General features: G+C 49.0%; 1 protein-coding gene across 1 annotated transcript; it reads right to left on the bottom strand.

Moving 5' to 3' along the window:
* Positions 1 to 20,398: 20,398 nt before the first annotated feature.
* Positions 20,399 to 24,317, bottom strand: SMIM23 (small integral membrane protein 23). The gene is made up of 4 exons (XM_039876356.1): positions 24,228 to 24,317; positions 21,110 to 21,161; positions 20,862 to 20,929; positions 20,399 to 20,611 (listed from the first exon to the last, which is right to left on the bottom strand). Exons 1-4 carry the CDS (start codon positions 24,315 to 24,317, stop codon positions 20,399 to 20,401), a joined length of 423 nt encoding a protein of 140 aa, XP_039732290.1.
* Positions 24,318 to 24,787: the final 470 nt, after the last annotated feature.

Here is a 24,787-nt window from a genome sequence, read left to right as displayed (position 1 = left end):
GGTCCCTTGAGGTGACATTGTCAAATAGTTCCCAATTCACCCCACCTCAACCTCAGGTATGGAGCAGGTTGCAGAGTAGCTGTCAACAAGTTTTAGATGAATGAATAGATGAATGGAGGTGTGCATTTTCTCGATGCAGCTTTCTGCTCACCGTCAGGGTCTCAGGGGAGCATGGCAGTCATCCTTTCTTTTGAAAGGGATGTCTTCTCATATGGTAAATCTACTTTTACCTGCTTCGGACCACAAGACCCCTAGCAATTTCGCTAGTGTAGAGTCTCTGATTTTCCGTAAGATTTCTCTCCCAAGATCTGGAGCTCATGTGTCTTACCAAGGCCTCCAACACACTTGCCACTTCTCGCTCATCCAGTTTGATTAACATGATGTCATTGATATAGTAATATCTTTCATGTCTGTCATTGATAAATGGGATGCTCTGCAACATGTCCAGATGGTCCACATCCCTTTGGACTATATCATGAAAAAAGATGAGAGAGTTAACGTAGCCCTGGAGGAAGATTGTAAATTTATGCTGTTGACTGTTCCGTGGGAATACAAACTGCTTTTGGTACTTTTTCTTGACAGGTACAGAAAAGAATACATTTACCAGAGCCAGGGCTGCATACCTTGTACCAGAGCCATGTAAGTCTTTCCCCAGCAAAGATACCACATCTGGACCAGCAATTGTGATTATAGCTACTGCTTGGTTGAGTTTGCAGTAGTCTGCTGTCATCCTGCAAAATCTTTTGTTTTTGTGGGGGCCGGGTGGGTGAATTAAGCGGGGATATTATAGAAACTTAAGGCCACTCCTGCGCCTTCAGTCATTAAGGGTGGCTCCTTAAAGATTCTTCTTGGGATGCGATATTATTTTTGATTTACTACTTTAGCCAAGAGATGGGGGGATGATTTTAGAGGCTTCCACTTGGCTTGCTCCGCTCGAGGGCTCCACATGTCACGGAACCGATACGGGGGTTCTCCTAACTGCAACGCATATCCGTTCTGCTCGTATGTTTGAGAACCAGGGGGATGACCTCTAGGTGGGTCCACTTATTGCCTGGCTCCCTCCTGCCCCGACACTGACAGCGACTATGATGCTGCTGTACCTCAGACCCGGCATCTGATAGTCCTCGAAATGTCCACAGATCGCTTTGGGAAAGCACTGGGGATTTGTCATTGTGTGTGCTCACTGCGGTGTCCCAGGGTCCTTCCTTATGAGGGCCCATGCTCCCCTTTAGTGACAGCTTTCAGGTCTAGAAACTAGGCAAGGGATTGACACTTTTTATTGACATAGCTTCCCTCAGTGTCCTGATTAATCATCCTTGATTTTGTCTCACTGCATAGTTTGAAGAGTATCTTTTTTGGAGTCCCTCCGTTTTTCCTCTAGGGGTGCTGCATTCCTTCACCACCCCCATAGCTCTCTGTGGCCCAGCCCTTCAGCTGCCGCTCCACCTTGCCACTCACTCCTGCGGTCACACCATCCTTGCTTCTGATGGTTCGGCACCACCACCTGGCCTCCATTATTTTGTGATCCACTTGCTATCATGCAGTCTTGTAACAGCATCTCCTACCATCAGCCCTGGCCCGTGGAGTACAGCCAGCCTGAACTCAGTGAGGCCTCTGCCCCCTCTCACCAGCACATTACTCATTGCAGCAGTAGATGGAGCATCCTCTAGGCCCACCTGTAGAACGGAGTTGGGGAGCATGTCCACTCTAGTGCACCCATGTTTCTGAGTCTTTTGAGCCTGTCTTGCATCATCCCTGGTGGAAGCTCTGGCATTTCTCCTTTGCTTAATGTTGGCCATTCTAAAAGCTGTCAAGAATTTTAGAATGGCCACTTAGTGTTTTCTCCCAGGGTCCCTGCCAGGTGTTAAATCTTGTACCCTAAGGGAGCGTGCCGATATTGATCAACTCCCTTTGCAATTATATTCTGTCCCCTTTCGCCAATGTATAATTCCTTCTGTTGGTCCATGTTGGCTCCTTCAGAGTATAGTTTCTTTCTATATTTAGCAGGCATCTATATAGAGAAGGAAACAAGACTAGGCAGGTGGAAAGTTGAACTGCGATGTAGTTGCAGCAGGGGATTCAGTGATCCCTCGGGGAACCCTGAAGCTGAGAAGGTCCTTCAGAGACACCGTGAATTGAGGTAAGGAAGCTGGGCCTTGGTAACCCTGTACCAGCCAGCCATTCGAGGTGGTCTTCTGTTGGGGAGATATTATAACCGTGGATGAGGTAGCTTCCTTTAGTTGGAGGTGGTTCAGAAATTATTCTGAAATTACTGATTAATTACTCTTCCTTTTTAAAAGCGTGAGTAAGACTTCATTCGAGATTGTTGCAGTGGAGGCGCATGACAGAGGAGAGAGATACAAGATGACAAGCGGGGTGAGGGTGTCAGAGGGTAGAAAGTCGCTAACAGAAGACATCGAGGGTCAGGTAGTTCTTGCTAACCTGGCTAACATGATTCTTGCTAAAGGCAGGTCAAGGACTAATACATCCGAGGTGGGAGATGAGAAGCTTGACCAGATATCAAGAGCGATCAGACGTTAAGCGTGGGGGGATTCTTGCTAAGACTGAACTCAGCAAGGATGGACGTGGAAGTCCAAAGACGTGTCCTAGTCAAGGAGAGGGCTCAGAGGAGCCTAACTCAAGTTTGGTCAAGTAGAGAGTCTTTGTCAAGGGCAACTTCCAGGATGGATCCCAGCCACGAGCCATCAGCAAGTGTGGGGAGTGAGTTCCTTGGTCTTAACAGGCAGCATCAGATCTACCAGTGTTTGTTGTCAAGGTTTGTTTGCCTATTGACTGGTTGTCAAGAGACCGGCAGGAAGACTGACCTGTTTTGGGGACAAGGGTCATTTTCTGGCCTTCGCATTTCCCTAATAAACACCCAAGTAGATTCAAGCAGAGGCTGTTAGGCCGAAGGGAGAAGAAATGGGGTTATTGGAATGATTGGAGCCAGAATGGAAACTTGGTTACTTAAGCCAACTTTTTTTTTTACTACTTGGGCTGTGTAAGTTAATGAATAAATTGAGTTGATTGGTGTCTGAGCCTCTCCCCTGACTGTGAGGCAAAGATAATTGACCATCTGGAACAGGTCATGCCAGTGGAAGGGTGTCTCTTCTCCATTGCTGTGATGCAAAGGGCCAGAGGGGACAAATACGTCTGGGAGAGGGCTGATGGTCAGGTAGAGATACGAGTGGATCCGAACGGGTCATAAAAGCAAATAGAACCTGCTTTTTCCCAGGACTTTCCAGTTTCATGGTACAAATGCATTTAACTTTCGCAAACTTTTACTATAGTTTACAGTTTACCCCATGTCTCCCTGGTTATTTTGGGGACTCCCTGGGAGAGTCTTTTCATGTGAACTGACAGACGTCCCTTTAGCTGATTCTCTAGTCCCCTTAATAAGGTTTGCTGCCCAAAAACCGATCTGAGGGCAGTGCATTGCCAATGTCAGTGTCACCGGCGAGCTTTGTGAGATTGGGATGTTTGGATGAGGACGTGGTACCTCGAGTCCTCCCGTGGCCACAGCCCTTCAACGGGCCAATCCAGCAGCGTCCCTTGGGAGCTTGCGTGGTGTTGGGGCCAAGAGTCATCCCCGGCAGAACAGGAGGTTGCCTTCTGGGAAAATGAGCTTTCTCACTGTTTTGACAGGGCCCCAAGGAGCCAAGCTCCCTTCCTCTCGTAGCGAATCTCGTGAAGACACAGTTGCCATGGCTACTGCTGACAGCTATCTCACAGATGCAAGGGGAACCAGCCTCAGCATGAAGTTAGCGCTACGGTCAGTGCATGGAGGGACAGAAAAATCCAAGTCCTTGAAGACACATTGAGACATTGGATTAATTGAATTTGAAGTTCCCCTCACTCCCCACAAGATTTGCTCCTATGTGAACAGGTAAATTAACTCTCTCAGGTCAGTTTTAATTGGAGTTTCTTTCATTTGCTATCTGAAGCATTTTGATATCTAAACCATTTTGACATGTATTTAGTCTTTTTTAACTTCTGTCTTTAGGTCCTTTCTTGAAAGGACTCAGATGCCAATTCCTGAGCCTTGGTTCTTTGCTGTTTGCAAATACCTCCTCTCTCCTCCAGCCCAAACCCTCCACAAATCCACCCCCGGTGGCCACACTTGCACTGACTCAGCCTCATCTCCGTCTTCCAGCTGGGGCTCCGAACATAAGGAGAACCTAGGGCAGTTTCTGGGAGCCAAAGTCTGGCACCAACAGCTAGAGAGTCTTAGGGGTTGAGAACGGGTGTTCAGAACAAAAACATTCTAGAATCAGATGTGTGGCTTCAAATTCCAGCCATACCACTACGAGACCAGTGGGAAAGTCATTTTGCTCCTCTATGCCTCAATTTTTAAATTGGATTTGATATTGGCATCTATCACAAAGCTTTGTGGAGATTACGTGGGATAATGTATATAAGGTGTTTAGAACAGGGTTTGGTATACAGTTGGTGCTAAATACATGTTACACATCGTTGGCTGTTCTAACGAGTAAGCTGCCATGATCCCGGTGCATAGCAAGCAGGGAAGGCGTCGGTTACCTGCCCTGGGGCCTCTTAGCTCTTCCTGAGGTGAGCTGGGCTGTCTCCTAAAAGGGCCAGAGGAGGAATGGGCAGTTGGGCTCCTCCTGGGTGAAATCATTTTGCTGGCTTCCTCTTACTTTGTGCACTGAATCCGAACAGCTCAGTGGTGGTGGCGGGTGGGGCAGGAGGGGGCTAAGTTATTGGTTGGCATTTCTGAGAATACACCCGTTCTTTCTTCTGTGTGAGGGATGATTCTGGATTTGAGTGTTCTGAGGGCCTCAGAAGGTGGCTCACCACAGCTTTAAACTCCTTTTCATCTTGCTTGGCCCGTGCATCTTTATTGGGTTTATAAACTCTTTTTTCTTCTTTCTTTTAAAAAAAATCACTGTTTATTTGTAGAGCCACTAGTTTTAAAACTTGTGCAATACCTTAAATGTCATTTTTGCCCTGGTCTGCTCATAATGCATGAGCTAGTGCCTCTTACATAATGAACTCGGAGGCCTTTGAAAGTAATGATTCCCAGCAAGCGTTTAGCATGGCAGTCATTACATAACATGGAAAATGTACAACTCCCATCATCGATTCGATCTAGTCTTTTAAAGTTGAGAAGATTTAGGGGCCACATAGAGGCCTTGCCAACAGAACTGGTTAATCCAGTGACTTCAGGCTGGGCTACCAAGAGCCTCAAGGTGACCCGATTCAACCAAATTTGCTAGTCGGTGTAGTGAAATAACCAGCCAGATTCAGTCCTCAACTGGGTCATCTCTCTTCAACAACTGGCTTTGTTTATTTTCTCTTTCCACTGTATTGGCCAATGGAATTGGATTAACTGGCCTGTTGTTTTGGCATCGGGTACAGACACAATGATAGTCAAATCTTTGGCCAATTTAACGGGGGAAAACATCTGTCAGGCTTGTTGTTCCACTGGCTGATCTGGAAGCCCTGTGGAGACACAGTTAAGATGTGATGAGCACTGTAGGCCTGAGGAACATGGTGGTGAGATGCACTGTTTCCTGTTTTAGATGGCTGTATAATGTTTATGGCCTGACACCCACTCTTCCTGCATGACGCCCCAGTTTTGCTAATATGTTCCAGATGGCTGGCTGAATGGTTGCTAGTAGAGGCCTTGCTGAACGGTGCGAAGAGCTTTAGAGTCAGAGTTGGCCTTGGTTTGTATCTCGCCTCGGACACTGATAACTTGCGTAGCCTTTGGCAGTCACTTTCTCTTCCCGAGCCTCAGCGACCTCATCTGTAAAATGGGAACAATTCCAATTTCCGCTTCATGTCACTGTTGCGAGGTGGGAAGACCAAGCATCTTGGTTTGCCTGGGATTGAGGGGGTCCCTGAGCTCTGGGACGCTGGGTTTTAAACCTGGGACAGTCCCAGGAAAAGCTAGATGAGTTGGTCACCTAGGTTGTGAGGGTTAAATGAGACAGGGCTGGCCGAATATTTAAGACACGTAGAAAATATTTCATAGAGGTCGAGTATGTTACTTACCGTCTAGTTTTGAGCAAGTACCTACTGACCGGGGCTAGTTAAAAAAGAGGTGCTCCCTTCCCCAAGATGGCACAACTCCCCATCACATAGGACAGGCCACTCCCCTCTCCCGCGGGGCATTTTCCACCCCAATTCTTCATCCACATGAGATGAGGCTGACAAGCGTCTTGAGTTTCAGGAACAGTCGATCTAAGTAGGGCCAGGCTTTCCATCATGGTCCAGAACTCACTGGACTTAAAGCCAGGAAGCCTGCATTCTGTGTCCTGCTCTGTCACCTACTGGTGATGTTTATGGGACAGTAGCGCTTTACTTCTGTGAGTCTCGGTTTCCTCAAAGGGAGAGAAGGATATGGCTGCCTCCTGTGGCTCTTACGAGGCTTGAATGAACTCATGCATGTTGAGGGCTTTCTGAACTGCAAGCCACCATTCAGAAGCGACGTGTTTTATGAGGGGCCTAATTCAGCAGCACTGGCTTAGCCTCAGGAAAGAAGCGGCAGCAGAGACTTGGACTTTGCACTCCGGACCCAAAATTCGACAGTTTGTCACACTGCCACTAGGCATCCCCTGTGCACGAGGCCCCTGCTGTGCGTGAGATGCACGAAGGGGTTCTGTTCTCAGCGCACTCGTGGTCTGTAAACAGCTAAGTTCAATGTCATGTGTGGAGATAAGAGAGGGGCTGGGGCTGGGCACTGAAGGAACCCTGTGGGGAGAGGACCTTGTTCTGGGTGCCGCAGGAACCCTGAGGAGAGAGGCAAACTGCCAAAGGTGAGGGGTCGGAGAAGGGCTGAGTAACTGAGTCGGGAGTGAAGGAGGTGGCGGGCAGGGAGAGGGAACAGCCTAAGCCGACTTGGAGATGAGGAACGGCAGGGAACGTGCGGGGAGCTGCGTGTGTCTGTGAGTGGGGCATAAACTTTGAAGTGAGAACATGACGTTCGGTAGATCAGGGCCGGATCAGGAAGGGCACCCTCTGCTGTGTTAGTCTGGACTCTCTTTGTTGTAAGAGGCGACCAAATTAAGGTAAGCAAAAAAGATTCGTTGTAGGCTCCTGCAATCGCGCAGAGAATTGAGGGTCAAGGTAAAGAAAAAGCAGACTTGGCAGAACCTGGTCTCGGCCTTACGCTCACTCTCCCATCCTCAGTCACACGCTTTTCTACTGCAGGTGGCCAGCATGACAAGGAACACGGTCACGGGCAGTCCAGTGTCACACCCTACCAAGCCCAAATTCAAGAATCGTTCCTCCTAGATTCAGTAGATTAATCCCAAGAGAGGCCTCTGATAGGCTGCGCCGAGGTCGCGGATCAATCTCTGGACCTGGTGCTGCGGCCAAGGGGACAGGGCCTCAGGGTTGGCTCTGTGTGGTCACGCACTTGCCTTCGCGTTCACTCTGCTCCGAGCAGAGTGCCAAGGAGGCGCTGGGTAGGCCCTGAATGGTAACAAATACGGTCGATCCCCATTATTTGTGGATTTTATATTTGCATTACCGTTTATGAAAATTTACCTGTAACCTCAAAATCAATACTCGCAGTGCTTTTATGGTCATTCCTGGGCACGTGGAGAGCAGTGAAAACTGGGAGTTGCCCGCAGTGGACACGTCCCCAGCTAAGGCTGAACAAGGCGGCTCTCTGCCTTCTCGTTTCGGCCCTCACACTGTAGACGAGTGACCTTTTCGCGGTCTGTTATGACCACGTTTGTCCCATTTGTGTGCTTTTTGATGGTCATTTCACTGTTTAAAATGCCCCCACCCCTAGTACTGAAGTGCTGTCTGCTTTTCCTGCGCTCAGGGGTGATCACTTCCCGTGCCGTATGCAGAAAATATGCGCGTTAGAAAAAGCTTCGTTGGCGCACGAGTTGTACAGCCCCGTTGGACACGAATTAATGAATCAGCAATATATATTAAAGATATATTAAAATTAAACGGAAACACACATATGACAAGGTTGTGTCTTGATTGGTTGATGAGAATATCGTGACCAGAGGCTTGCAGGACCCTCACTCTGTATTTCTCCCAAGAGAAGTGTTTTGTTATTTGTTAATTCTGTGTTTGTGGCGACTTTATGGGACATGACTACTGTGAATAACAAGCAAGGGCTGTATCCCGCAAAAGAAGTTTAGGCTTTATTCTGGAAGCAAAACCACCGAAAGGTTTTAAACAGGAGAGAAACAGCCGTGATGTGTGTTTGAGAAAGTCTCTCTGGCTACTACGTGGAGATGGGACAGGAGAAGCCAAGGTTGAAGGCAGGAAGAATCGCTAGAAGGTGCGTATAGACCCTGAGTGAGGGGTGGAGAGGCCTAAGCCAGGCCTCTCATCCCCTCTGTCGTGGGGATGCAGAGAAGGGGCTCAATTTGCAAGTGGTATTTAATGGGTAAAATGAGCAAGAATGAGAACTCGCCGATGATGGGGGTAGGGGAGGAGCACCCCAAATATCTCAGGGCTCTGAAAATGTCTACATCTGATTTCTTTAAAAATTAAAGACATGTCTCATTGGTCTGAGCCATGTGTTTCCTTGCATGAGAGGTGGTGGGGACCCTCAGCCTTCGGAGGGGGACGGGGGTGGAGCTGAGCAGCTGTAGGGGCTGGTGTTTGGGGACAGGCACGCGTTCTCCCAGCGCCCTCTCTGTAAACTGCACGCAGGACCAGCTGTGTTTGCTCTGCCTCCTTACATCATCACCAGTCATAAAAACCCCACCAGGGGGAATTGCGCTGACGATCTGGGCTGTGATGTATGAGACAAAGGAGTCCGGGGGGCTGGTTTCGGGGTCTGCGCTGTTGAGCTCCCTGCCGGTGCGGAGAGAAGGCAGGTTGGACCCGGCATGCTTTGCATTTGACGATCGTCTACAGTTGCTCTCCAGGTCAATAATTTCCTGGCTTTAAGCAACTCTGGCTGTTTAGTTCAGTCCTGGTCTTTTCATACAGCTGGTGCACGCTGGCAAGGTGCCACAGCTGGGGTGGAACACCCCCGCCCCTCCCCACGCTCCCGCAGCAAACCTCAAGGTCTCCAGCTTCCCGGCTGCAGACGGGCTGCTTTCCCGGCCTTCGGCGTCCTGCTCAGCGCCTTCCTTGGCTTCGCCGTCTGCTCCTGGCCCTCCGGGTGACCTGCTGGAATGCCTCACTGGAGGCACACAGTAGTTTCGTGTCTACACAATCTCTCCCTGCAGCATAAAGAGCTCTCCTTTCCTGCTCCGTTCACACGCGGGGCGTTTGTGTGGCCCTACCCTGCCAGTGGGCAACGTTCGTATCCCTATTTTAGGAGGAAATATTCATCTACTGAATTGGACCTTACCAGGTACTTGTTTAGAACATAAACATGTAGAAAGATAACCTTTACGATGTGCCCTATTTTAATAAGAACTCACACTCGAGAGTGTTTGCCATGTGCCAGGTGCTGTGCGAAGTGCTTTTTCCTGATTTATCTACTCTCATCCCGACGACCACCTTATTGGGTAGCTTCTCTTCTCACCCCCATTTTATATCTGAGAAAACAAGGCACAGAGAGGTCAAAGACAGTGTCCTAAGTCCTACTGCTTGTGAGTGGCCAAGGCAGGGTGTCAGTCCAGGCTGGTCGGTCCTAGAGCTTTTACTCTTGACCTCTAGATGCGCCGATAGCATTGTTGATAACGGCTTCCGGGCCCGCCCTGTGATCCAGTCAGCCTGCAAGACAGTCAGGGCCTCCAAGTTCAGCAGTTGCCCAGGGTCACCCCCTCGCACCCTTCCACTTGTGAATTTTTCACCTTTCACGATTTAGGAACTCGACGGGGGTGTTGAGGCACCGCCTCCGGCACGCACTTTTGGTATTATTTTTATTATGGGCATTTCTCTTTACGCAGGCAATCCACGACTTCATTCTCATTGTAAACATTCCGAGCATATTCCAAAGGGACTGTGAAAGCCTTCCTCCTCTCTCTCGCCGCCATTCCCTCCCCAGAGCTGACACTGTTACTAGTTTACCAGCCCTGCCGCTTTCCCGGTCCACTTTCTACGCACTCTTGGGCCCACGTTGTATATCTGTGTTTGCCTTTGCTTCCTCCTCCCCCTTTTTAGGACGTGGGATCATCTTACCTGCGTTGTTTTGCAACTCGATTTTTTTTTTTAACTTATTGTATCTCAGAGGCCTTCCTGCCAGAGTCTCTGCCACGCTTCCTGGCCCATGTGCATGGTTGTCGCATTCCATATTGTAATTCATTTAACCCACCGGACCGGGTGCCACTTTCTAACCAACACAGATCCTTTGAGAAAGTAAATCATCCGTGGTTACTGAGTAGCAGCAAAATAAATAATAAAGCGGGAAAAGGTCATCGAGGGCGGAATGTTAATTAGGGTCTAGAAAAAGATAAGGGGGCAGGGTGACTGTCCTCCTCCGCCCCTTCCCCACTTTGACCCTCAGGGTTTATCTGCTCCCTTTAGCTCTTCCCTAACTTCGGCATTTCCCAGAGCATCCCTCCGGGCCCTCCAGCCCTCCTTCACCAGGTGACCCCAGCCAGTCTCCCGCCGTCATCCAAAGGAGGCTCAGACACAGCTGGCCTGATTTCCAGGACCGTCTTGGCACCGTCAAGTGCTGCAGGGGCAAGAGTTGGTTAAAACCGGGCGAAAAGGTGCCAGAAAGTCAGTCTGTGGCACCTCAGGGTCCACACAAGCATCCCTCCCAGTCTGACTGAGTAAAACCCAAACACTCGTTCTTGTTGAGACTTTGACAAGAGCTTGAAACCACCGAGGGCCGCTTTGCCCAGGCGCACGTCTGAAATATGTCAGGCAGGTGTTCCCAAAGAACCGAGGCTACAGGAAAATCTATCCTGATGTAATCTGACTAATTTGGCTTTTGCCTTACTTTCAAGAGAACTGGCTATTTGTAATGGAAACAGAGCTCGGGCCACTTCAGACGGGGCTTTGTAACGTGAGCTGGTAAAACCCTGCAGGTGCTGGAGAATTCTGTTTTCATTTTACATCTCAAGTTTGTTTACTTTAATGTGTTTCTCCAGGAGGAGGGTGGGGGGGGGAAAAGTGACCCGGGAGGGGTTTAGCAAGTCGTTTTTCATTTTGAAAAAAGAAATGGTTTTGTATTAAGAAAATTAGCAGTTGAGGGGGCCCCGGGAGTCCTGCAGGCGACAGGAAGCGCACATGGCCTAGGAGGATATGTTCCCTGAGACTAATTCCCCAAAGACGCGTGTTCAGGAGCCGACGTACCTGGGGCCCTTGGCAGAGGCATCAATTAGAAAGCGGGAAGCAGTGTTTTCCTTGCTAATTCTTGGCTACCGAATAGGGGTTACTGAAAGCTCCCTTTTCCCCCCTCGGAGTTAGGAGCGAGGCAGTTTTGAAAAATTGTAAAATTATGAATTCAACCTTGTTTTCAGTCAAGGGAGGCAGAAGAGGTTTCCAGGGTGCAAAGCCTCCGTCATGGGCAGAGAGGGCCATGTTTTTAGAGCCCCTACTGCCAACGGTCAGCGTGCGCCCTGCCCAGGGGAGGCGCCCCCAAATAAGAGGTCAGTGGGAGTGGGGTGTCGAAAGGCAGCTGCCGCGGGCCCAGCCCCAGAGCAGGGGCTCCGGGTGGAAAGGAGGGGTGGGAAACGAGCAGAGCCCTGTTTGTCCCTCAAGGTGATTTCACGCAGGTTGCGGGCAGCGGGGATCACTGTCATCAACATAGAAATGTGATGCGTTTGACACCTAGGGCTCTCCCAGTGCCCTGGACATTGGGTTCAATGAAGCTCAAGCCCCAGTTCCCTGCCCTTGATGAGGAAGCCGAGTGCCTGTGCCACAGCACGCCAGTCCCTGGGCTTCCTCGTCCCTGTGGCCCTTCTGTGTGCATGAGCCGCCTTGGGACTGGCCCAGGTGGTCTGTGCAGGGAGCATGTCCCCTTCACTGGTTTTCACAAGAAAACCTTCCCCCAAGCGTGTCACGAACTTAGTGATGTTACTGATGATGCTTTAGAGACCACACGGCCTTCCTTCCGCCATCTTGCAGGTCTCTGTGGGCCGCTCTCTCCTTCCCCTTTCTTCTTCCCTCTCTGGAGAAATAAGCAAAGTTATCTCCTTTCCTCCTTCAGGAGAGTCCATTCCTCACACGCTCAGGTGCCCATAGGGCCTCAACAAGTGTATTTCCCTTCCTAAGGAAAATTCTGGTCAATGAAATGTTCAACTCAAGCATAAATGCACCTGTAGGCGCCTCACAGAGCATTTAAAACAGTGTTATAGAGAGAGCGAGACCCGCAGGATCATATTTGATTATAACCAGCTCAAAAAAAGGCCTTGGAGACCTGCTAATCTAACCCTTCACTTCAAAGGTTAGGGAGCAGATGCTCAGAGAGGGGAAGGGACTTGCCCAGGCCACCGGGAAGTAGTCGTAGAGCTGGGCTAAGAGCCGAGACCTCCGGATTCGCGCCCCAGGACCGTCACCCCCCATGGCCTTTTCTCTAAAGGCTGCTTTCAGGAAGGGGTTCGAGGGCCACGCAGTGCCGTTCATCGCCTCTGTGATGGATCCCATCGGAGCTTCCTGTTACGCTGCTCTCAGGTTCATTCTTCCTCTCCTTTCCCGCTGCTTGTTCGGGGGGAGGAGGGAGTACAACAGTTTGATCTAGAATCGTTGTAGCTTGAGATGTGATAACTGTTTGCCGGTTTGTTAGATAAAAATCAACTTAAGATGAAGCTAAAGAATCTCTTTGAAGATGGCAATGCTCGGCATTTGGGAAGGTGTGGCTGGGACGCAACTCTTGCACGATGCAGGTGGGACTTGGTACAATTTTACGTTACGCAAAAGTAATATGGTAATATGTATCATATGCTGTGTTATGCTAAACCTTTAAGCTGAAGGATGATACACAGTTTCATGCATGAACATTAAGCGAAGAGCTTGATGGATTTTTACAAAGTGAACATAGGTAGGTACTCGTAATCCTGTTCAAGATATCGTATATTACCAGCATCCCAGAGTATCTTTTGTACCCTCCCGATCATTACCCTGCAAAAGTAATCAGTCTCCTCCTGACTTGTATCACTATCGATTAATTTTGCCTGATTCTGAATGTCATGTGAATGAGATCATAGAGAATCATACTCTTTTGTGTCTAACTTCTTTCGGTGAGACTCAAAATGTCCAGATTAAGTCTAGATAACTAATTGTCCGTTTGTATGTGCCCTTTTGTGAGGTTTTGCATATTTTGGTTTGTTCTTTTTCATGGCTGGATAGTACTCCATTTACGAATGGAAGACTATTTATTTATCCATTCTACTATTGATGGACTTTTGAATGGCTTCTCATTCTTAAGAGTTAAAAATAATGCTGCCGTGATATTTTTGGAGTTGACTTTCTCTGTGTGCGCGCACACACATATATATATGAATGCGTTTCTGAGAGTTTACATTTGGAGTTGAATTCTTTGACCATAAAACGTGTATGTTCAGCGTTAGTAGGAGCTGCCAGTAGTTTTCCCAGCGGTCGTACCGATTTACACTCCCATAGAAGTGCATGAGAGTGCTAGTTGCTCTATGTCTTTGATGTCAGTTTAAAGAAATGTAGACATTCTGATATCACCTACACATGATGACATCTCATTGTGGTTTTAATTAAGCTTTCTTAGATAACTAATTGTCCATTTGTATATGCCCTTTTGTGAAGTGCCTGTTCAAAATTTTGCCCATTTTTGGGGGTGGCGGTGCCTGTCTTTTTCTTATCGATTTGTAGAAGTTCTTTATATATTCGGTATACGGGGTCTTTGTAAGAGACATATATTGCAAATAACTTCTCCCGTTCTGTTTGCGTTTTTACTCTTTTAATGGTGTCTTTCAATGAACAGTAATTCTTGTTTTTAAAACAGTCGAATTTACTAATCTTCTCCTTTATGTTTAGTGTTCTTTGTGTTTTGTTTAAAAAAATCTTTGTCTATCCATGGTCATAAATATATACTCCTGCGTTTCATTCTAGAAGCTTTATTGTTTTACTTTTCACACTGAGGTCTGCGATTCACCCGAAATAGAATTTTGAGTATAGTATGAAGTAAGAGTCAGCGTCCGTATTTTCATGCGATTGATCTAGCACCGTTTACTGACAAGGTGGTCCTTTCCACATTGGACTGTCGTGGTACCTGTCACATAAATCAGGTGGCTGTATAGGTGTGGTTGAGTTTGTTATTCATGTCATTTAAATCTTCATATATTCTTATCAATTTTTGTATCTATATTATCAGTTACTGAGACATGTGTTTCAAAACATTCCACTGTGATTATAGAATTGCTTATTTCTCTTTTTAGTTTTTATAGTATTTGAGGCTCCATATTAAGCTCTTTTGAACTTAGGATTGTTATATATTCCTGTTGAACTGGCCCTTCTATAATTATGAAATGGTATTCTTTACGTCTAATCTTCTGGTCTTAATGTCTATTTGATTTGTATTAGTAGATCTCTACCTGCTTTTTAAGATATCTATTTATTTTTAGGTTTTTATGGATATGTTTTCCCAGTCTTTTACTTACAACCTTTCTGGGCCCTTATGTTTATGTCTCTTGTAAGCAAGATGCACTTTAAAATATTCAGGTTAATCATCTGTTTTAATTGGCATGTTTAGTCCATTTCCAGTTTTTGGCTCTCATGAATAAAGTTGCAGTGATTATTTGCATACAGGTTTTTTGTATACAAGAGTTTTTATGGGTATATGCTTTTTCTTGGATAAACATCTAGGAGTGAGATTGTTGGGTCATAAGGTTGGCATATAATTTTATTTTTAATTAATGTTATTGAAGTGTAATGTATAGACGATAAAATAAAGAGACGTAAAAAGTTTGATGAATTTCAACAATGCGAGTGAGGCAGTAGAATTCATTTCGTGACTATAGCTAGATGTGTTCAGCTCTGACCGTGCTAGATGCTCCACGTGTAGCTCCCTCTGGCCCTGGTTCTAATATTATGCCCAATTTACCTGTGATGTAAATCACCCGTGGTGTCTCCTCCCCGCTCTTATGTTCTCTGACTCCCTTGCCACGCTGGGATCTCCACGTGGGTAGAGACCCTATTGGTTCTAGTCTCCAAAATATTTCCACTGTTTAATGTGGCCCCAGCTCATCCTTGTGGCCGTGAGAGCTGGGGAGCACGTGGGTGCATGCGTGCGGGACATGTCTTTGCTGGGACTCTGGAGCAAAAAGAATCAGACGGGTCTGGAGGCGTAGCGTCCGCGTCAGGCAGGCTGGGAGGAAGCACAGCAGGGGGTCGAGAGGAGAGAAAAACCTCCGGACGTGGATTCACGAGCCCCTCATGGCGCTAATGACCAAGGCAGGAGGGGAGACGTAGCTGAGTGACACTTATCTAACGTGTTGCAGTGTATGTGCATAGCTCTTGCATGCGCATTACCCCACTTGATCCAGGAGCGTAGGGTGGGGTTTCCACACGTGGCCCCAAAGTTTGCCTGTCTCAGCGTGTCCCGGCTCCACCGCTTCACTGTGTGACCCTGGGATATTTATGCTCTCCTGTCCCAAGCTCCTCACGTGCAAATGAAGACACCAAAGGTACCCGAGGCCTGTGTTTGTCGCGGTGATTAAATAAGGTAGGCAATGCCCGTAAAACGCTTAGAATCGTGCCTGGAGCACAGTAAACACTAAATAAAAGTTGGCCGTTATTACTTAATCCTCTCAATAGGCCCTGGGAATATGTAGACAAACTCCAGTTTATGAGCAGCAGACTGGGGCTCAGAAGCACAGAGTGACCTGTCTGAGGTCGCAGTGGAGAGGTGGGGGGTGGGGAGGCAGCACTTGGATGAGGTCGGTTTGACCCCAAAACCTTGTCCTTTCAGCTCCCTCATGCCACCTCCACTGACATGCAGTTCACCTGAGCTCACAGGCAGGAGAAGTAAATTCTGCTGCGCTGGTTACGCCCCAGGATGTGAGCGGAGATCACTTGTCTGGATGAGCCGAGATCCAGGTGAGCTGGGAGAGCTCTTTGTGCCCCTCGGGAGTTATCGGGAACAGTAGAGGGTTGTTGTTATTGACACTTTAAGAAAGTGCTCAATGTTTTTTTCTAGCCCCATCTCCCCAGTTTTGGTAACAGCATCCTGATTTCCCTCGGAACCAGCACCCTCCGCTCAGTCGATGCTATGATTACCCCTGGCCAGAGAGGGGGGCCTGTGAAACGGGCCTGCCGATGCGTGTCGTGTCTCCCTAGCTGCGTGGATTAGCTCAGACCTAATTCAAGAGCCGCCAGGCTTGACTGCAAGCTTTGATCAGGGAGGGGACACAATCCTCCTTCTGAGGAGGCTGAGAGGGTGAGATGTAGCTCAGAGCTCCTGAAGCTGTCTTGTCACCACAGTGGGGACTGGCCACCTGAGAATGTGGCCAGTCCAGGGGTGAGCAGAGTTGAGGGATGGAGAGAGGCAAAGCCCAGTGCCCCCCGAGTTAACCAGGCTGAGCCTAGATCTATCTGGACTTTTCTGTGCTTCTCCCTTTTCTAAGCACTAGGCTTTACCGTCGTGGGCAGGGTGGGGGTGGGGGATACTGAGTCTCTGAAGGATGAAGTGAGTTGGCCAAAGCATGCAGGTGGCTCAGGTCCTTTCTGCTGAGGGCTCAGCTGCTGCCATGAGGCGAGGCAGTCTGAATAAAGCTCTGGCCTTCTCTCTCTGCTTGCCCTGAGGCGGGATGTGCTACTTCTTGGAAATGTCACCACGGAAGGGATCTGCATAGCCCAGAAAGGCGTCTTCTTTGGCTCCATCTCTTACAGCCCTCAATTATCCTCCTGACAGCCAGATTAGAACCAAATTAGATTTAGTGCATTTCACAATTTCGTTGAACAAATTTGTGGATTAAGGCAACAAATTAAGTCCACATTTTTATTTGACATCATCAAAAAAATGACATGCAGACTGGAAATGGACCTTCCTGGTCTTAGAATAATTTCAGCAGAGCCCAAGTCCCTGCTGTTCAAGAAAGACAAGCTATATGTGTACAGGAAAAGGGACTTTGACTTCTCTCTGTATGTACCTGACATATATATACACACACATATATATACACATATATATATATATACACATATATATATATTACTGGAAACCTGGGCTTAGGCTGGACCACAGCACCCAGCCCCTGAGGCGTGATTCTAGTGGGGAGGGACCCTGTCTGCACCCACCCATCATTCATTTCTCTCCTGTTTCCCTCACAATTCCCCCTGACCATAGCCCTAGTTTAGTTTAAGTTCCAGCACGTTTCTATAACTGGACTAACAGATTTCCATGTTAGCACAAACTCAAGGGCCCTACCCCTCCTCTGAACTCTCAGGCAGAACAATAAATGTACAGCTCGTTTGGTGATTAGTCAGATGCCTTTGGCACTGCACCCAATGCCTTTTCAAACCATGTAGCTCTTTCATTTGCCTTGTCTTTGTTTCTTGGCTTCATGGTAGAAAGACAAGCTATATGTGTGTAGGGAAAGGGACTTTGACTTCTCTCTGTATGTACCTGACATGTAGTAGCATGAAATGAATAGTTAGTGTCTTATAAATTTAATTGGTATGTGATTGCTTAACAGTAAGAGGAAGACTTTTTAAGAGAGAGAAGACATTATCTTGGCTGGGCTTACTGGAAGGGAGGCTGTAAAGCACGCTGGTTTACAGTGAGGGCTTCAATGCCAAACAGCCTGAGTTTGAGTCCCGCCTGGCTCCTTTATTGATTATATGAGCTTAACAATGATATAATCTCTCTATGCCTCAGTTTCCCCCTCCATAAACTGGAAATGACAATAGCACTTAACCAAAGCCCTAAAACAGGGACACGGGATATTCTTGAAATATCAGCTGTCAAAATTTCATTTCTTTCCAATACTTATATTCTTAAGAAATACACATGGCTAATGCATAGGTGGACTTTCCCTCATTCAATTTTTGTCTAAATTTTCACATTCTGATCTTTAAAACATGTGTTAACTGAATGATTATGCAATTTCCTCCAATATATAAGCTGAAGGAACAGAAGAGAAGCTGACCGAAAACCATAAAACGAATAAGCTGACCAAAATAACAAAGCGAAGTAAACGGGGAGTGAATCAGTATCAGCAGGAGAGCCTGAGGGGACATTAGGAAGGCTGCCAAATAGATCTACTAAGTGAGAGAAAGATAGAGGAGAAGATCATCCATTAAAATTAATTACAAGTTTTTCGTTGTTCGCAACGCTGACCTCATGCTCCAGGTGCCTAAAGCGAAGAAGAAGAGAAATGTGTGTAATTGAGTAGCCGTGACATTTCTCCACCTGGCCACTTTCCCCTCAACAGGACCAGGCCTCTCTCTTCCCTCTCGCCCTCGTGGGTTACTTGGATCAGGACCTGAATCGTGGCTCAGGTTCCTCTCGGCTGAATAGAGAGGGCGTCCCGAGGCCTGGGGAGCAGCTCTCCAGACCCTTCCCCCTCAGCCTCGCCCATCGCATCTGGAGGCTTTTGCCCCTAGGCCGCCTCCCGATTCTCTGCGGCCCTTCTCCAGGGCTCCAGTGCCCCCTTCCACCAGGAAGGCTGCCGTGGTCTGCTGCCTGGCCTCCTCATTTCCCCTCTTAGACGTGTCATTCTCTGAAATGGCCTCGTCCTGACTTTTCTGCTTGTTTTCTGTTTCCCCACGAGCCTACAAACTTCCCGTTCACCAGCGCCCACACGTGAGTGTCCCGATCAGTAGTTTTCGATCGAATGGAAGGAGCTGGGAGTAGGTGCCTTCTCAAGCAGGGACGTTTCTCTCCCCCAGGGAGAGCCACTCCGTAGATAGGAAAGGAGGCCCCTTAACAGGCCAACTGGACAACATTTTGCGAACCTCGTTCACATGATAACACTTCTAAGTTATGAAAGGTGGTCACACTCTTCTTAGGTGTGTTTTTCTCACCCAAGAGCTGGAGGCAGAGAGTGAAATAGTCCCACTTAGCTGACCCGCTCACCTGTGACGACTCTGGCGGTCACACCCCGCCACCTCGTTCTCAGCGATCGTATTCAGCCTTCGAATGTTTGTCTCACACGATCCTGCTTCTGCGACATTGACTCCTGCGGCTCCGAGGTACAAGGGCTGCCGTCACTCTCTCTGCCACACCTCACATTCTTGACCACCTTGGGAAATGTAAATCAGGTCATCACGCAAGGTCTAGCGTCCCTTGTCGGGAAGCGGCCCAGGCTGTTTCTCGTATGTCGCAGCTCTGTTCTGGTGCACTCGATCCCTCCGCTTCCTCCTGCCATGGCTGACTGGGTCAGGAGTGACCACCCCAAGGTCACCCAATTCCAAGACTGGCTGGCACAGGAAGCTCCATCCAGTCTCCACAGTTTTATCTGGGAAACGCGGACAGAGTCACGTGGCTAGTGGAAGCTGGACAGTCATGAGAAAGGAGGGCAAAGAAGCCACTGGAAGCAGGAAGAGACGGGCGGACACACAAAGGGAAGCGGGGACCGGAGAGCGGCAAGTCAAGAGAAAGGTAGCGAGCCGGAGGGCCGCTCCTGGACTCTCGCGGTGAGGGCTCCTGGAGCCCGTCGGTGGGCGCCCTGGATTCTCAAAGGCCTTCCTGTCCCAGTCCTCACCACCCCGGGTCGTGACATGCTCCCGATTCCCGCGAGACTGCGGCCCCTCGCTGCACCACGATAAACCCTCGCCACCTGAGCCGCCGCGTGGCTCGCTGGGCTTTACGGGCTCCCAAAGCAGTGAAACGAAAGCAACCACGTCGGCAGGGGGGGGGTCCGCCCCCGCCTGGGCTGTCCCTGTTGGCCCGCGGGGGCCGTGGGGTGGTGACCAAGAGCTTTCAGGGCACGAGCTCCTTAGCTCAAAGGCCCTTACGATGTCCACGGGGGTGCTTCCGATCCTCAAGGATCTAGGCGTCAATTCTTTTTTGTCACGTCTCCCCCAGTTTTTATATACATTTTATAAAAACATCTGTAACTGTATTTTATATATAGCATAAAATATATAAGTACATGTAATGTAATATATGACTATCATATAAACACATATAAACTGTCAGGTATCTCTACCACATGCCAGGTCCGCTCTATACACTCATGTTCAGTCTTCACTGTGACCCCGTGAGGCAGAGTGCGTTTCCCTGGTTCTTACTAACGAGGCAGTTTGTCTGAGATGTCAAGGAATTTTGCACGACATCTCAGGTGAGCGGGAGAAAAGGCTCCTGACCTGGCAGCTGGCTCTGAAGCCCCGTTGGTCCCCGAGGCCCAGAGTCCCGGTGTTCGGGAGGACATCTCAGCAGAGCCCTGGGGTCTTCCTGGTACATTTCAGTGTTCGTGAACCAGCAGGGGCACCGACAGCTTTCTTAGTGTCCCAACTGTTTTATTTTCTTGCCTGCCCTGGACTTGAAGTGTCACAGCTTAGCCCCACTCAGAGGAGCCGGTGGCAAGCCTTTCCGCTCTCCACTTGCCCCGCCCCCTGCCCAGGCCCCAGCCCTGACCCCTCACAGGTGATTTTTGAGGATGGAGCAGGACTCCTTGGGGCGCCCGTCTCCCAGAAGGGCGTCCAGCCACTCCTCCAGGTCTTGTACCAGCTGCTCCAGCTCGCGCACCTCTTTCTCCAGCTTCTCCAGGAAAACGTGCAAGTTCTCCTTCAGCCAGGTCCTGACGACCTTCAGCGGCTCTTCCGAGCGATCATCGGTCTGGTAGTCAAACCCCTGCAAGGCAGACACCAAAGTGGCACCTTGAGCTTTTCCACGTAGGACCCCTTTGCCACTGGTTTCAGAAAGTTCCCTGAGCCTTCGCACATGCTATTCCTTCTGCTTGGAATGCCCTTCCCCACCTCTCCACCTGGCGGGCACCTACTTCTCCTTCAAGACCCAGCTTGCCAATGACACCTGCAGGAAACCTTCCCAGCTTTCCTCAGCCCAGCTTGACATCCCCTCTGTACCTTCCCGGGTATGTTACCTGGGAAGCCACGGGGTTCTGGGGGAAGTCACATTCTCTGATCCTTTCCGACACCTCCCAGCTTCTTCCTGAAGCAGGCACAGATGCACCTCTTACCAAAGGCAAGTGAACAGCAGTGACATAAACGTGGTTGGTCACCTCAGTGGGATGAAAGGCGACAGGAGAAGGCAAGCCGCGGGGACCTTTTGGCAGAACACCCTGACTCAGTGTGGGCTTGACTCCAACTTGTCACCTTCCAGGATGCTTACCTGAAATCCCCGTGCCCACGTACAGCACCAAGACCAGCAACACCAACAGCGTCTGGGGACGAGAGGGGTGCGGGGAGGTGAACTGCTGGAGGGCACGGGGCACCCAGCTCCCTAGCGGGCTAGGCATGGGGCAGCGGTAAGACCATGTTTGGGACTTAACTTCTTTCTAGTTACCTAAGTCGCATACGCTTACCGCAGAACCCCCGAGCGCCGCAGAAATAGACGACACGGCAACTCGCTGACATCTCATTTGCGTTTCCCTCCTTCCTCCCTGCTGAGGACGAAGACCCACCTCTGCTCTCATCCTTTGCCGTCCTTCTACTGCTTTGTTGTCTGTTTGTTTCAAAGGATCTTTAAAAGGAATCGACTTCATCGCGGTATATGTTACTTACGACGAAAGGCACGCGTTTCGAAGGTAGAGTTCGATGGGTTTTGACAAACATCTCTACCTGCGGACTGCCGCTCCAATCAAGATAGAGGACGTTTCCATCATTCTCTGCCCTTTGGAGTCAGCAACCTCCTGACCCACCTCCGTTCCCCACTCTGCCCGAGAGAGCTGCTGATCCATTTTTGGTCACTCTGGAGTTTCACGTGAATAGAATGGCATAGTACGTACTCTCTTGGAATGAGCTGCCTTTGCTCAGCGTAGGGCTTCGCTGATGTCTCTATGTTTCTGTGTTCAGCGCTATGGATGGGTAATACTCTATTGTGTGAACCCAGCAGTTAATCTCTTCACCTGTTGATGGGCTTTTGAGTTGTTTCTCCTCTCTTAGCAACTCCCAAATATCCAGTTTGGTATAATTAGTTATAGTTGCCATGGTGTACATTTCGCCCCCCAGCCTCATAGGGTTTCGATGCAGGATGGAGCTGAGGTGCTGCCTTAAACAGTGATGCTTCCTTAGGACAGGCCAGGATCTGGAGAGTGTAAAAGTGAGTGCCTCTTAGAGAGGCAAGAGAAGAGAGGGGTGGTCTGAGCCTGGTAGGGGCCTGGCACCGACTCCTGGTGACCTCGTGGTGTGCCTGGGCAGGCTTTGGCACAAGGAATTCAGAAATACCTGCCTCCAACACATAATGCGTGTTGAGACAGGGACGATGCCAGGGCCAAGCAAAAGTGGACAGAGGATTAAGGAGCACCCGGTATTGACTGCCATTGAATTTCCAACACACTCACCAGATGTAGATTTAATTTGACTTGAAATCATATATTTCTTACGTACCTGGCTTGTGAAGCAAGACTTAGACCTGCTACCACAACAAAGGAGATAAAAGGTTGGCATGGTTTGCCTCTCCCCCAGATAGTTTTCTTTACAAACATTAGCAGCTATATATTCTCATTATTGACTTCAAAAATAAGAATAGGTTACGTTGCTACAATGTGGCTGAGTCGTACAGACACCCTGGTGAGTGAAAGAAGCCAGATGCAAAGATGCCCCCCGTTTGATTTCATTCCTGTGAAATCTGAGAACACGCCCAACTCATCTGCGATGACAGAAATCAGAATCGTGGTTACGGATGGGGTGCGAGCTGGGAGGGGGCCTGGAGGGACCATCTGGGATATAGCAAGTTCTACAGCTTGACGTGGGCCGTGAACGCCCGGTGAGTACACCCACTGTAGCAGTCCCTGCTCTGTGCACTTCAGATTAGGATGCTCTTTCAAAACAGTGTTCCCCGGGCCTCTTTGCGCGTAAGACACGCAGGCCATCTCGTCCTTCGTTGCGGCGGCTGAGTTTGCGGTGGTCTGAGTGCCCTTCTGTTCCCTTGACTGCTCCTCTGGCGACGTGCGTTACAGCTTGACTTTTTCACCGGCCTGCGGCCCGCTGCGTTTCTGTTTTGTGCTCTCTGGAGGCAAATGGGGGAACAGAGACTAAGGTTAAGTTTTAGTCTTTCTTTTCGGGGCCAAATCATTGCTTCTCTCAGCCTCCATTTCTTTATCTGCAAAATGGATTTCGAAACATACCGAAAGTTCTTTCAAAAAGGAGGGGTGGGACTCGAGTCGATTTGGGAAATGCCAAAACTCGTGTAAACCGGGGTAAGTGGATTTCCCTGTTGCAAGACATCTCAGGGCCGTCATTATGCGAACAAGCGGTGTCAATGTCCCAGAGGCGACGAGGGTATCAGCGTTCTCCAAATCACAGAATTCTTTTTCCGATTTTTCTAAAAGGAGCGTGCCTGGGGGTTGATGTTTGTGGAACACTTATTAGGAAAAGCTGCCACATGATGGGAGCCCCTCGAGGCCCCCATCTTGCTGTGAGGTCCAGCATAAAGGAGGCTGTGGTGCGTGTGTGTTAGACAGGTGAACAAATCTTTTGAAAACATATATAGAGCAGTCATCCATTGCTCCGCTTAAAACTTTTCGATGGCTTCTTATTAATCTCGAATGAAACCGCATCCTTTGCAGGTGTGCAAGGCCCCGCAGGCCTTGCAGCTCTGTTCACACCCCTGCTCGCTCCTCCGCCCGGAGGCGGTGGGCGCAGGGTTCCCTGCTTAGTGCTCTGGAAGCAGATGGACCTGCTTTCAGACCCCAGCGTGGCCTGGCTGTATGGCCTTTGTGTCTTTCTGAGCCTCAGTTTACCCGTCCGTGAGTGAGGTCGATAACAGCCGCCTCTCAGGAATATTGTAAAAGGTCAGGAAAGAGACTCTGGGGTGGAAGCGCCAGGTAATGCACAACAGGTGTTAGCATTTTCCATTTTGACAAAGATCCCAGGTGCCGTTTGAATTTCAGCTCGAAGAACAAATACCCCAAGAGCTCTCCAATTCAGGTATATTATCCTGTTTATTTCAGTTCGTTGTCATCAGTCCATCATCATCCATCCATCCATCCATCCATCCATCCATCCATCCAGTACTTATTATGTACCAAGCACCATTCTGGGCACTAAGGATGGAGCAGGAAACTAAAACCCCAGCCTCCTGGAGCTCAGCTGGGAAGGACACGAGAGCATCAGTACCGGCTTGGGGACGAAGTGCCCGCACTGCGATGCCATGTTCCGCCGGGCCGGGCTTCAGGGACAGTGGGGCTCAGAGCCCGTCCCTGACTCTGTGGGCCTTACCGCCCGTCTGGGGGTGGCGAAGGGAGCCCAGATGGGCGGGGAGCAGCGCACACCTGCTCTGGCCTCACCTGCTTCTTGTCCTCACAACGACTGCCCCTTCTCTGTGCAGACGGCTCTGCTGCTCCTTGGTCCCTGCTACCCACCTGTTGGGTCGCCATGGCCTCAGGCCAGGCTGCCAGGGCAGAACAAAGTCCCCACGGAAAGGCAGATGGCCACTCTCCACAGCCTGTGGTCACCAGGCATCCCTCAAGTGAGTTCTGATGTCACAGAAGGTGGGGACAGCAAGGCCCACACCTTGTCACCGCCCTGATTTTTAGCGCTCTCACATTTTTTTTCACATAAATATAGACAAACACCAGAATGAAATGCATCAGATTATATTGAAGGATGATGATTTTTCTGATCTTTTTCCTTCCGTATTTTCGAGTTTTTAATAAAATGCGAGTTTAAATACAAAACAATAAAAGTTGTTTTTAATTGCACTTTTTATTGATATAATTGTAGGTTCACATCAGTAGTAAGAGAAAATATAGGAATCCTGTGTACCGTTTACTCACTTTCCCCGTGTGGTGGCATCGCCTGAGTACAATATCACAACTAAATTATTACCATGGGAACAATCTATCTT

This window comes from Pteropus medius, unplaced genomic scaffold (genome assembly GCF_902729225.1).
Source record: "Pteropus medius unplaced genomic scaffold, Ma_sr-lr_union100, whole genome shotgun sequence".
NCBI classification, from domain to species: Eukaryota; Metazoa; Chordata; class Mammalia; order Chiroptera; family Pteropodidae; genus Pteropus; species Pteropus medius.
Note: the sequence above shows the minus strand (reverse complement) of the source record. Positions and strands in the feature narration are given on the sequence as shown.